The following is a 14380-nucleotide window of genomic DNA, read 5'->3' as shown; positions in this document are numbered from 1 at the left end:
GGAGGGTCTAAGTAGCTGAGGCTGGCTGCAAACCTGTAATCCTCCTGTCTCAGACTCCCAAGTACTGGGATTACAAGCGTGTGCCACCATGCTTGCCCCCCAGCCCTATTTTATTCTTTATTTTGAAATGGGGTCTCACTATATTGTGGAGGGCCTCACAAGTTGCTGAGGCTGGCCACAAACCTGTGATCCTTCTGTCTCAGCCTCCCAAGTACAAGCATCTGTGTTGTAATGGGAAAGCAGATCTTTTAATAAGAATAGAGGTCTGGGAAACCTTCCTCATCTAAGGACAATAAAAAGTTACTGGAAAATGTGGCATTTAAGCTAAAATTTGAATGAGTCAAAACGGGATAAACTTTAGTGTACATATTATAAGCCAAATTTTAATGTTTGGAATTGAAATCATTTTAAGCAGGAAAGCAACATAAATGCACTTTTTGGAGATCATTCTGTATGGTTCATAGGTTAAGGAGTGTAAACCAGTGGCAGGGAGGTCAAAGGTACTGCAGTTGTCCAGCAAAAGGAGCTGCTTGCTTAGGGTGAGAAGCAGTACAACGGGAGGAAAGAAAAGTGTATAGAAGTGAAAGCCATAGGAAGTTAAAGCAAGTGCTCTACCACTGAACTATAATCTCAAGCCAGGTGTGGTGGCGAACGCTTGTAATCCCTGCGCTTGGGAGGCTGAGACAGGAGGATCGCACAGGTTCAAGCCAGCCTCAGCTACTTAGTGAGGCTTTCAGCAACTTAGTGAGACCCTGTTTCCAAATAAAGTATAAAATAGGTCTTGGAGTATAGCCCAGAGGTAGAAAAGCCCTGGGTTCCACCTCCAGTACCACCCCCCCCACACGATATAATCTCAACCTCTAGTTTTTCATTTTTATGTACATACAAATCCTTTTCAAACATGAGCTTATATATTTTATCCTAAAAAAAAAACAAAAACCAAAAACAACTCTTCAATGAAAATAACCTATTCTTCTAATTATCAAAGTACTATCTTTTTATGGCACCAATTTCTATCCCAAAGTTCCTTATACTGACTTTTTAATTGCGAAGCACATAGTAAGGACTCACATATATACTGCTGGTGGATTATTATACCCAAAGTCAAACTGTGTGGCAAAAACAAGTCAGAATCCAACAGGTAGAAAACCTTGTTTGAGACTTAAGTTTTAACATTTAGTGATGTCAATCATTTCATTTCAATAGCCTCAGCCTTTCCAGTCAGCAAAATATACTTTTCGCTGGTGCTGGGAAGGGAAGCCAGAGGACCTTATGCATGCTATATGCTCCAGCTCAAAGTCTACCTTTGAATTACTATAGGGATCAAGTGAGAAGTGCTTTGTAAATAGCTACACTGTTTACTAGTATGATTATTCAAGTGAAGACCCTAACTGAGGACAAATTCATGTATGTCGGTTCACAGGCCCTGTAAGTTTTGATCCAGGTATGTTCCAGAACATAAACTTTAGAAAGTTAATGCCAACAACATAATATTCAGGTCAGGTTTGCTGTCAAATTTTTATAAACTGGAAATAGGGGATTTTTATGAACAGTAGATACTTAAGCCTCAAGTTTTGGAGCATCTAGAGTTTTTGAATTAGAGATCCTCTAATAGTAAAGTCTACGCAAATAAGCAAATAGTCCAGAATTTGGAAAACTTCAAAATCTGAAATACTAGACCCAAGCATTTCAGATAAGGAATACCTAAAAGCTCAAAGATACTATCGTTAGAATACTTTATCAATGAGCCGGGCGTGGTGGCACATGCTTGTAATCCCAGCATTCGGGAGGCTGAGACTGGAGGATCATGGTTCGCGGACAGCCACAGCTACTTAGTGAGGCCCAAAGTGACCTAGTGAGACCCTGTCTCAAAATAAAGAATAAAAAATAGGGCAGGGGGTGTAGCTCGGAGGTTAAATGCCCCTGGGTTCCATCCCCAGACCCCCCCCCAAAAAAAAAGAATACTTTATCATTACAAAGTAAGAAAGATCTGATATTACATGCTTTCTATAGCACTTTTCCCCATTATGGGCAGTTTCAGGAAAAGAGAAGAGTGAAATGGTTCTACAACATATAAGAATTTTGGTTTTGGTGGTGTTAGAGGTTGAACCTAGGGCCTCATACATTTTAGGCAAGCATTCTACCACTGAGCTATACCCCCAGCCTTTAAGTTGCAGAGGTGGGCAATGAACCTGCAATCCTCCTGTCTCAGCCCCCAAAGTACTAAGACTACAAGTGTGCGCCATCATCGACTGGCAAGAGAAATTTTTATAAATGGAGGCAGAGAACATGTTCACAAGAGATTAAATCATGCTCCTAATTTAAGGTTTAGAAAAATCATCACAGAGTAAGAAATGTGCTATCTCCTGTTTTGATTTCATTAAAACTACTGGCTAGTCAACTTTCTCCTCACCACTCCCACCCAAATGCCGTATTAAATAGAGTTAGATTTATTCAACCTATTTATATTTTCCAATATATATAGCTGTTAAGCATAATAAAGTTTTCTCAAGGAAGTAGCAAGTCTTCCTCCTATCCTGATTTGTGAAGATCCCGTGAAAGACATTTCTGAAAGGGCCAACACTAGATTCTTCTAGGAAATTACACAAGACTAATTTCTTTTTTCTTTACTGATACTAGAGATCAAATTCTGATGTGTACCAGTTGGCTACACCTCCAGTCTTTTTAAAATTTCCATTTTGAAATAGGATCTTGCTAATTCGTCAGGCTAGTCTTGAACTTGCGATCCTCCAGTCTCAGTCTCCCAAGTTGCTGGGATTACAGGTGTGCACCACCATGCCCAGCTTAAAAAAAAAAAACATTTTTTCCCATTTTTCTGTGGTTTGGTAAACAGAACCCAAGGGCAGCTACACCCCCAGGCATTTTCATTTTTAAAATATTTTTGGTACTGAGGATGGAACCCAGGAGCATTCTCTTCCGAGTTATACTTCCAGCCCTGTTTTTTATTCTTTATTTTGAAACGGGGTCTCACTGAGTTGTTGAAACTGTATACGAACCTGGATCCTCCTGTCTCAGCCCCCCAAATGCTGGGATTACAAGTGTGAGCCACCATGCCTGGCTGCATTTTTTTATTCTGAAATAAGTCTCAATAGGTTGCTAAGCATCTCACTATGTTGCCAAGGATGGTCTTGATCTGCGATCCTCCTGTCTCAATCTCCCAAGTACTGAGATCACAGGTGTGTGTCACCATGCCTGGCTCAAGGAACTTTTGAAAATAATAAACATTCCCATTCAAGACACTGTTATTTTAGAACCTTCTCAAAAGGGAGAAGATTGAAACTACATAATTACATCATATACATTTTTTCAGCTTTATTGATCACTAGCCTTCATTTCAGCAAATTGCTTATTTTGACTTTACACTAAAGCTTTCATCAGCTCATTTTCTCATTACTCATGGACATGTGACTAAATAATACAGTGAAAATGTTCTACTTTTTCACAAAATAACAGATTACATATAATCATGACACTAGTTTTACAAATTTACTTTAATATATGAAGGTCAGGATCAGATTGACATAAAAGGGAGGGAAAAATAGTTTCTACAAATCTAATTGACTATATAAAAAAAAGCTTGCAATAAAATTGTTACTGACTCTTGAAAATGGGGGCTAATATGATCTTTATCCCAGTGTAAAATGTAAAAGTTCCTATAGTAACACTGTCTAATGAATTTTACATCAAATTAAGTTTGACTAAAGAAAACTAGGAATCTAAGACAGGAAGCCAATATCCTATTTAAATCTGATATATATACCTCTCAGGTGACACTGAATGCTACAAGCAGAAAAATTAATCAGTACTTTGAGAATGTTGGCATTTTGTAGGGACTAAAATCAAAGTTAAGCAAAAACACTGTTACATAAAATTTTTTCCAACACCAAAGTGCCATAGAAACTATTGGATTTATGATAGTTTGCCAACATAAATCAATTCATTCCTGCTTGTATAGTTTCATAAAATTAAAGACACTTACTTGCTATGACAGTGCAATAGTAAGTCAATAATAAAAGTCTGCCAAGCCTTCTCTTTACTGAGAGCATCTAAGGCTGTTGGAATCAAGGCAAAGCATAATGTCATCACTTCCAATGCTTCACAGCAAACCTGCTCATCTTCCAAGTCTGGCTCATTGCCTGCATTGGTCTGTAAAATTATAATGAGGAAATTACATAGAGAAGCACTCAAGAAAAATCTCATGAGACTCTAAGTTACTGCTTAAAACTTAACCTACTTGCTTAAACCATATGGCTGACCTCAGTCTCCTTACCTGGAATTCGTGAGGCCCCACAGGAATAGTCTAGAAACTATAATAGAAAAATGGAGTCTAACTCCAGTAGTTTTCTGTCTCCAAAAGGGGTGAAGAAACATAATTCACGCCGGGCGTGGTGGCACACGCTTGTAATCCCAGCATTCGGGAGGCTGAGACCTGGAGGATTGCGGTTCGCAGACAGCCTCAGCTACTTAGTGAGGCCCTCTGCAACTCAGTGAGACCCGGTTTCAAAATAAAGAATAAAAAATAGGGCAGGGGGTGTAGCCCGGAGGTCAAATGCCCCTGGGTTCCATCCCCAGACCCGCAAAAAAACAAACAAACAAAAAAAACATAATTCATATACAATCTCATTCTTTGTCCTTTAGGCTCCTAAAGACCTTTTGAGAGCTGTGTATTTCTTTTTTTCATTTTATGCTCGTTTTTTTTTTTCCTTCCTTTGGTGGTACTAGGGTTCCTGGAAATCCTTCTACCTCCAGGCTACACTCCCATGCCTATTTTTATACTTTTTGAAATTTGGAAACAGGGTCTCTTATGCCAGCGTGGCTGGCTTTGAACCTGCGCGATTCTCCTGTCTCCACCTCCCAAGCGTAGGGATTACAAGCATGTGCCACCATGCCTGGCTGCTCGATATGTTTTACAAGTGAGAACCAGTCCTCACCAGAAAGTACTAAATCACTAGAAAAGGAATAAAATTACCATTTCTTTAATTTTGTTTCTGGTGCTGGGGATTGAACCCAAGAGCATTCTACTTTTGAGCTACACCGCTAGTCTTTCTGATTCTGAAATAGGGTCTCCCTAAGTTGGCAAAGCAAGCCTCAAACCTGCAATCTTCTTGTCTCAGCCTCCCAAGTATTGGGATTATGGGCATGTGTCACCTGGCTCACATGAGTGTATTTCTGTACCAAAAACTATTTGTCCTTCAAGAATCACTCTAGCACAGCAGTTAGGTACTTTTGACAGGGTCCATCATCGAGGTTTGCCCACTGTGCCATTTTATTCAATATTAACTGTCTTGGACAATTGTTGAGCAAGGTATTCAAAGATTTTTATAGCCTAAATTATGCTTATGTGACTTTATTCATTAAAAAGCAATATTTTGGCCGGTGTGGTGGCGCACACTTGTAATCCCAGCATTTAGGAAGCTGAGACCGGAGGATCATGATTCGCGGACAGCCTCAGCTACTTAGTGAGGCCTTCTGCAACTCCGTGAGAACCTGTTTCAAAGCAAAGAATAAAAAATAGGGCAGGGGGTATACCTGAGGGTGAATACCCCTGGGTTCCATCCCCAGACCCACACAGACAAAAAAAGCAATATTAATTATAGTACATGTCTGAAGTAGAATAGACACTCCAATATTTGCTGAATACTCAGGACTGTACCCGAGAGATACTATGGGGAATCAATAAAGTAATGAGGCCAATGAGTGTTATGTGTTGATTACAAAAGGGAAACTACCATGCCTGAAAAGTTCGGAGAAGTCAGTTTGTCCTTCAAACTACGCAGCAGTGCCTACCTATCAGGACCACATACACATGACAGAATATAAAGAGAAAAGCAGAGCTTTCTTCTGTATATTATTTTAACAGAAGGTCAGGGATAATACCTAACTGACTGGTATGTTCTCTACTTTTCAGTTTTAAGAAAATCAAGCAGTGATGGCACATGTTACAAGTAATCTTTGTTATTCAGAAGGCTGCAAAATAATTTAAAAAAATTTTGGTGGTACTGGGGATGGAACCCAGAAGTATTCTACCTCAGAGCTACACATCCAGTCCTATTTTTTATTCTTTATTTTAAAACAGAGTCTCACTGAGTTGTAGAGGAGGATAATTTTGAGGTAAGCTTCAGCAACTTATCCAGACCCTCTTTTAAAATAAGATAAAAAGGCTAGTGATGCAGCTCATTGGAGTGATTCAATCCCAAGTACTGAAAAAAAAAAGGCAAAGGAAGAGAATAAAAGGAAGTAAATTTAATGAGACAATTTTATCTGACTGAAATAAACAGATAAACATAGACCCATTAGAAAAGCAGCCTCATGGCAGGATTAAGTATTTTCTTTTTGTTTTTTTCTGGTACTGGGGGTGGAACCCAGACCAAGGGGCTTTTCTACCTCTGGGCTATATACCCAGATCTATTTTCTATTTTATTTGGAAACATGGTCTAAGTTGCTGAGAGCCTTACTAAGTAGCTGAGGCTGGCTTCGAACCTGTGTGATCCTTCTGACTTAGCCTCCCAAGTGCTGGGATTACAAGCATGCGCCACCACGCCCGGCCAGGATTGTTTTTTTTTTTTTTTTTTTTTTTTGTGGCACTGGGGGTAGAACCCACAGGCTTTCTACATCCGGGCTATACTCCCAGACCTATTTTCTATTTTATTTGGAAACAGGGTCTCACTAAGTTGCTGAGAGCCTGAGTAGCTGAGGCTGGCTTCGAACCTGTGTGATCCTCCTGTCTCAGCCTCCCAAGCGTAGGGATTACAAGCGTGCGCCACCACGTCCGGCAGGATTAAGTATTTTCAAAGCAAAATTTTAATGAATTCTCAAGGATACCTACCAGTTCATTTCCAACCATTAGGATGAGAATGATTAAAGTTTTAAAGATAGTCAACATAATACAAATTTATCTATATATACACAATTAGCAATAATTATTTAAAAGGAATGTGTCCATCACAATTCTTACCTTCTCATAAATTTTAGTGATTTCTTCATTTGGGCTAAATACTAGCTGTAATGCTCCACATCCTGACGCCCAGATAATTTTTTGTATAGCTCTGATCACACAAATATCAGGCATATATCTTGAGGCCTGCAAGATAGTGAGTAGTTAAAACTATTAATAGAATATTAGAATGAAATAATTACCAAAAAAAGTTCTCCTTATAAAGAAAATAGGAGTTGCCATATAAAGTAGTATCCTTGACTTTAGGATCTTTTTGCCTTTTTTTTGTTTAAACATCAATATCATAAAATATACTCTCCAGATAGGTAGTGGGGCTCTGCACTATTTTTGTGAAAATCTTAAGACTACAAAGATGACAAGTATTGCACTCTCAGTTCATATCCAAGTAAAATCCTATGTTCATACAAACGCATGTTCAGAACATCCAAAGCATCTTTATGCACAACCAAAAGGAAAACCAACCCCAGCATAGAGAGAAACAAAATGTGGAATATTCATAGTGGGATACTATTCAGCAACCATAAGGAATGAATGAACTGCTCATACAGACAGGATATGTAATTATTAAAGGTATGATTCTTAGTGAAAATTCTAGAAAATAAAACTATATCGGGACAAAAAGATCAGAGGGAACAGAGCAAGAGCAAAGAAGGAACTACAAAGGGGCACACAGAGTGAAAGAAATATTCTGAGTCTTAAGGATGCAGGTGTGAGGCCCACAATTTGCTTCCCAATACCCCAAACCCCACATAAATTCTGTGCAACGATTTCAAGTATGCATTCGTCACCATCCACTGAACTCTGTCTTTTAGAAGGATGCTAAAGTAATAATATTAAGGACAAGATTGATATTAAGAGAACTTTAAACTGAGAGTGAGTAAAATGAGTGGGTCAAAAAATTAAAATTGTGGCTGGGCATGGTGGCGCATGCTTGTAATCCCCGCGCTTGGGAGGCGGAGACAGGAGGATTGCTCAAGGTTGGAAGCCAGCCTTGGCGTTAGAGATCCTGTTTCCAAAAAACAAACAAATAATAGGTCTGAGAGTATAGCCCAGAGGTAGAAGGGTTCCCCGGGAAGCCCAGTACTACCAAAAAAGAAAATAAAATAAAAAATAAAATAAAATAAAATAAAATTGTGGAGCCAACCATGGTGACGCATGCTTGTAATCCAAGCATTCAGGAGGCTGAGACTGGAGGATCGCAGTTTGCGGACAGTCTCAGCTACTTAGTGAAGCTCTCTGCAACGTAGTAAGACCCTGTTTGAAAATAAAGAATAAAAAACAAAAATAGGGCAGGGGGTGTAGCTCAGAGGTAGAATGCAACTGGGTTCCATCCCCAGTACCACAAAAGAGAGAAAAAAAAGAGATTAAAATTGTGCTTATAATAAGTAACCCTTAGAATGTAACATAAAAACCATATACCATATAACCCTTATAATACTAACCTCATCAGATATCTGCTGGGCAAGACGAACTGACACATTTCGAAGCATGCACTCAGATGATGGGTTAGGAATGCTTTGAAGGGCACTTTGTAGCACCACTGCTTGATCATGAGTAACCTGGTTGACCTGGAAAAAGTTATTTTGAATAAATAATTTATATATAATCAGATACAATCATTTGCACCTCTATCCTTGAACATTCTTGAAATTCCTTAGAACCTGTGGCAACTTATATAAAATGTACTTCACATTGCCAACAAGGTGTAGGCTGCCTCTTTCTTGAGTTTTAAGTCCCACATACTTTCTGCAAATCTCCATTCTAGATCAATCCAATTTCTATCTTTACTACTAGGCTCAGCTTAACTTACATATTATAAATGATAAACTGAACAGACTGAGTCCAACCTTATCTAGAAACTCAGTGAAACATTACACATCTTTTATACACATGACCCTGGACAGACCCTGTTGGCATTCTCCACTGTCACCAAATTCTGCTTAAAAAAAAAAAAAAAGAAAAATCAGCTGGGTGTGGTAGCATATGCTTATAATACTAGTACTTGGGAGGCTGAGAATCACAGATTTGTGGCTAGCCTCAGCTACTTTGTGAGGCCCTCTCCAACTTAGTGAGATGTTTCAAAATAAAGAATAAAAAACAGGGCTGGGGATATAGCTTAGAGGTAGAACGCCCCTGGGGTAATATGACACACACATACACAAAAGAAAAACAAAAACAAACAAACAACAAAAAAAACCCCACAGGAGAACAATAAAGGAATATAAAAAGAAGAACAAGATAGCAGTGTTTTATTTTTTGTTTTTGTGGTACTGGAGATAAAACCCAGGGGGCATTCAACAAGCTACAGGCCTCATTAAGTAGCTGAGGCTGTCCACAAAACATGATCCTCCAGTTTCAGCCTCCTGAATACTGGGATTTTAAGTGTGCACAACCATGCCTGGCTTATAGTAGTGTTTTTACAAAATAATATAACCAAGGTCTTAACTCTATGATAAAGAACAGGTTAATTTTAAGGTTAACCAAGCGATTTGAACTGCATCTGAGTTCTAACTATGAATTGTAAATATTTCTACATCATTTGAAAGATTCCTATAAAACTAATTTTGCAGTTAGCTCCCTACTGGCTGTGAGCTCGAGAATGGAGGCAAAAAAAAGTAAAAAGGGAGAAGAGATTGCAGAAAAGGTAAAAAAAAAAAAAGTCTGATTGTTTTAAGTACTTCATTAAGCACCTGTGTCAGGCATTATGGGAAAAAAAAAAGAACCCTACTTCTGCCCTAATAAAAATATGTTTAAAAAGCATGTAAAAACTACTTTAATGGGAAAAAACTATTCCCTTTAACTTTCCATCCTGTCCCCATCTCAGGATTATTTTTAGACAAATCCCGGGTATCACATAATTTCATCTGTAAACATTTCAGCAATTATTTCAGAAATATAAGGTCTCTTTCTTTCAAATACAACAACAATATTATCATATCTAAAACTATGATGCAGGGTATGATGCCCACCCTTATAATGCTAGTACTTGGAAGGCTGATAAAGGATCACAGGTTCAAAGCCAGCCTCAGCAACACAGCAAGGCTCTCAGAACCTTAGTAAGACCCTTTTTCCAAATAAAGATATAAAATCAGGCTAAAGGTGTAGCTTGGAGGTAGAATTCCTCAGGTTCAATTGCTAGTATTAAAAAAATTATATACATATATATATATATATATATATACACACACACACATACATACACTGGCCGGGCGTGGTGGTGCACGCTTGTAATCCCCGCGCTTGGGAGGTGGAGATGGGAGGATTGCGCAGGTACGAAGCCAGCCTTGCTAGCTTAAGAGACCCTGTTTCCAAATAAAAATATAAAATAGGTCTGGGAGTGTAGCCTGGAGGTAGAAGGGCTTCCAGAACCCCAGTACCACCAAAAAAACCCAAAAAACAAAAAACAAACAAAAAAAACTGTGTGCGATATCATAATTAACATTAAAACCTTCCCCAATTAGCCGGGTGTGGTGGTACATTCTTGTAATCCCAGCATCTGGGAGACTGAGACAGGAGGATTGCGGTTTGAGGACAGTGTCAACTACTTAGTGAAGACCTTTGCAACTCAGTGAGACCTTGTATCAAAATAAAGAATAAACAGGCCTGGTGGTGTAGCTTAGAGGTAGAATACTCCTAGGCTGTAGCCCCAGTACCACACACACACACACACACACACACACACACACACACACACACAAAAAAAAAAAAAAAAACAACCACCAAAACCTTCCCCAACTGAGACCTAAGTAATTGCTTCTTTTTTGCACTGGGGATTGAACTCAGGGATATTTTACCTCTGAGCTACACCCCAGCCCCCTGAACTACTGGCTTAGTCATTTCTAAAGTAAGAAATTTCTTTCTTTGCATGGAGCTTTTGTTAGACTTAAAATAACTGGAATTCAAGCAGTATGTAAGCTGAGAGAAACTACCCTTTCAAATTAGTATAGTCAAGTGACTAGCAGAGCACTTGTGTGTGTGTGGGAGGTATTGGGAGATTGAACAAAGAGATACTCATACCACTGAGTTAAATCCTCTGCCTTTATTTTGAAACATGGTCTCAATAAATCACTGAGGCTGGCCTCAAACCTGTGATTCTCCTGTCTCAGTCTTCCTAGTCTTGAGATTACAGGAATGTGTCACTACAGTTGGCTACATTGGTACTTTTACTATATAGTTTAGTAGAGGAAAAAACTTCTTTAAAAGATCTCTAAGAAAGATTGAGTCAATCCTGAACTGTATACCTAACAGTTGCTGAGAAGTTTAACCTTAACTTTACTATCTAGTATTATAAAGATTTTTAAAAATTCTGTATTACCGTTGTCAAGGGATTCACGCCTTCGACACCTGGCTGACAAGCTTCTGCCACAGCCCGAACGTGGCCATAGCCAATGGCAGTTAGCAACAGTTTGGCTATTTTAAGAGCATTGAGGTAGGCACCCCTTCGAGTTTCCATATCTGCATTTGGTAGGAAGTTATTTCTGGTTAGCATACTCAGGACAAGGGGTAGACCACCACTTTTCAAGAAGTGAAACTGAAAATCAGAGGAGTCATCAGCCAGAGGTGCACCAGCAGGCATTAACAAGGCATAGACTACCTGGAAAACAAAGGAAGACATGAAAGACTGGATTAAAAGGTTTCTTAAAAAAATAATGACTTCTACCTCTCCTACCGTCATTGCTAAGAAAATCCTGACCATTTCCAAAATAACCCATTACAGTCCTATTCACATTCTTTACATGAATATATATGAAGGGTGAAACTGAAAGAACATGGAATAATTTCAAAAGGACAAAACCAACCTCTGTTAGGTATAGCACTTGTGAGGCTGAAGGACCAAAGAAAAGTGAGTCAAGAGATGGACTAAGGCTGCTTTCTCCAAGTTTGGCGTGGTCTAAACAAATAGCTCTTAATTTTTCTATTGTTGTACTATCTGTAAGAAAGAGAAACATGGTCTGAAACAAAACATAATTCACATGTTGATATTTTACTTCTCATATTTGAAGACTATTTCATAAACAGAGTATTAATTCAATGGGACCAGAGGCTCAAACTTTTTAAGATATACCAAACCTGGATTTATTTATTATTTATTTAATTTATTTTTTGTGGTACTGGCATGGAACCCAGAGGCTTTCTACCTCTGGGCCATTCTCCCAGACTTATTTTATATTTTATTTGAAAAAAGGGTATCAATAAGTTGCTGAGAGCCTCACTAGGTAGCTGAGGCTGGCGTCGAATTTGGGGGATCCTTCTGTCGCAGCCTCCCAAGTGTGGGGATTACAAGCATGCATCACCATGCCTGGCTCGACCTTGATTTATTTAAAGCAAAGAAATAACCCAACCACTAACCAGGGCCTTCTCATCAGTTAGCTTAAACACAAAGCAAGCCATCTCCACTCAGAGGCCTCCAGTCAACATGCTTTCCTGAGCAAATGGAGACTGAAAAAATATAATACATTTTAGAAGCAAGTAGTTCTGATTGAATATAACCAAAAAGAAAATTATAATCTCTTCCTGTCAACTTCTGTTTGTCCCCCCATAACACTATATACTAACTAGGTTTTATCACTGAGACACTTAGTGGTATCCAAGTAACTGAACCCTAAAAAGCAAAAAGAGAAATAAATAGTGCATAATGCTCCTCCCTTTTTCCCTTTTCTCATATTATTAAGACATCTTTTTCAGGCAAGAATGGTAGTGCATGCTTGAAATCCCAGTACTTGGGAGGGTGAAACAAGAGGAACACAGGTGTGAGGATACCCTCTGAAGGTAGTAAAACTCTCAGGAACCTAGTGAGACCTTGTTTCAAAAGAAAAAAAAATAGGCCAGGCGTGGTGGTGCACGCTTATAATCTGAGCACTTGAGAGGCTGAGACAGAAGGATCACACAGGTTCGAAACCAGCCTCAGCTACTTAGTGAGGCTCTCAGCAATTTAGTGAGACCCTGGTTCCAAATAAAATATAAAATAGGTTTGGGAGTATAGCCTAGGATTAGAAAAGCCCCTGGGTTCCACATTCCAGTACCACCACCAAAAAAATTAAAAATAAAAAGAAAAGGTTAGGTGTGGTGGCGCACGCTTGTAATCTCAGCATTTAGGAGGCTAAGACAAGAGGATTGTTGGCTCATGGCTAGCCTCATCTACTTAGTGAGGCCCTCCACAGTTTAGTGAGAACCTGTTTCAAAATAAAGAATAATAGGGCTGGAAGTGTAGCTGGGAGATAGAATGTCTGGATTCTATCTCAGTACTGAAAAATAAACAAATAAAATAAAAAATAGGGCTGGGGGTATAGCTTGGAGGTAAACTGCCCTGGTTCAATCCCCAATACATAGACCTCCCCCCAAAAACCCAAACAAAACCATCTTTTTCTTTTAAACTACAGCAAAAAAAGTTTAAAAATGATAATCCTACAGTATAATTAAGTATCTGCTACTAAGTATATGCTACCACTCAAACTAAGAATAGTCAGCCAGGTGTGGTAATACATGTCTCTGATCTCTGTACTTGGGAGGCTGAGAAAGAAGAATTATAGTTCAGGACAGCCTCAGCAAGTAGGGAGGCTCTCAGCAACACAGTAAGACTCTGTTTCCAAATAAGAAATAAAATCGGTCTGGGGTGTGTAGCTGAAGCAGAATGCCTCTGGGTTCAATTTCTAGTACCACAAAAGCAAACAACAAAACAATATAAAAACTATAAATAGCCGGGCGTGCTGGCGCATGCTTATAATCCCCAGGCTTGGGAGGCGGGGACAGGAGGATCACGCAGGTTTGAAGCCAGCCTCGCTGGCTTAAGAGACCCTGTTTCCAAAAAAAAAAATATATATATATAAATATATATATAAAAAATAGGTCTGGGAGTGTAGCCCGGAGGTAGAAGGGCTTCCAGGAACCCCAGTACCACCCCAAAACAAACAAACAAACAAACAAAAAACCTAAAAATACTCAATTATCTTTAGAAAGTTATAATCAAGTCATTTCTAAGGTAATTGCCCTATGATTAAAAAGCCACATAGAAAATAAGATTGAGGCTGGGTGGGTGTGGTGGCGCACGCTTGTAATCCCCGTGCTTGGGAGGTGGAGACAGGAGGATAGTACAGGTTAGGAGCCAACCTTGCTGGCTTTAAGAGACCCTGTTTCCAAATAAAAATATAAAAAATAGATGTTTTGGAGTGTAGCCCGGAGGTAGAAGGGTTTCCAGGAACCCAGTACCATCAAAGGAAAAAAAAGAAAGAAAGAAAGAAAGAAAAAAGTAACTCAAATTACTACAAATTTTCTTTTCTTTTTTTTTGTGGGTTTGGGGATGGAACCCAGGGAGCATGCGACCTCCGAGCTACACCCCCTGCCCTACTTTTTATTCTTTATTTTGAAACCGGTTCTCACTGAGTTGCAGAGGGCCTCACTAAGTAG

General features: G+C 39.1%; 1 protein-coding gene across 2 annotated transcripts in view; it reads right to left on the bottom strand.

Annotated features, from left to right (window-relative positions):
- Positions 1 to 14380, bottom strand: part of USP9X (ubiquitin specific peptidase 9 X-linked) — a gene marked incomplete at both ends in the record, with an annotated part of 110365 nt that overhangs the window by 32629 nt on the left and 63356 nt on the right. For both annotated transcript variants that reach the window (XM_080719370.1, XM_080719371.1), the window contains 5 exons: positions 4001 to 4167; positions 6977 to 7102; positions 8419 to 8544; positions 11292 to 11570; positions 11776 to 11906. In XM_080719370.1, the coding sequence (XP_080575496.1) occupies positions 4001 to 4167; positions 6977 to 7102; positions 8419 to 8544; positions 11292 to 11570; positions 11776 to 11906 (829 nt within the window). The remainder of the gene's footprint in view (positions 1 to 4000; positions 4168 to 6976; positions 7103 to 8418; positions 8545 to 11291; positions 11571 to 11775; positions 11907 to 14380) is intronic.

The sequence above is a fragment of the Muscardinus avellanarius genome, assembly GCF_963383645.1.
Source record: "Muscardinus avellanarius genome assembly, chromosome: X".
NCBI classification, from domain to species: Eukaryota; Metazoa; Chordata; class Mammalia; order Rodentia; family Gliridae; genus Muscardinus; species Muscardinus avellanarius.
This window is presented reverse-complemented; position numbering and strand designations above follow the sequence as displayed.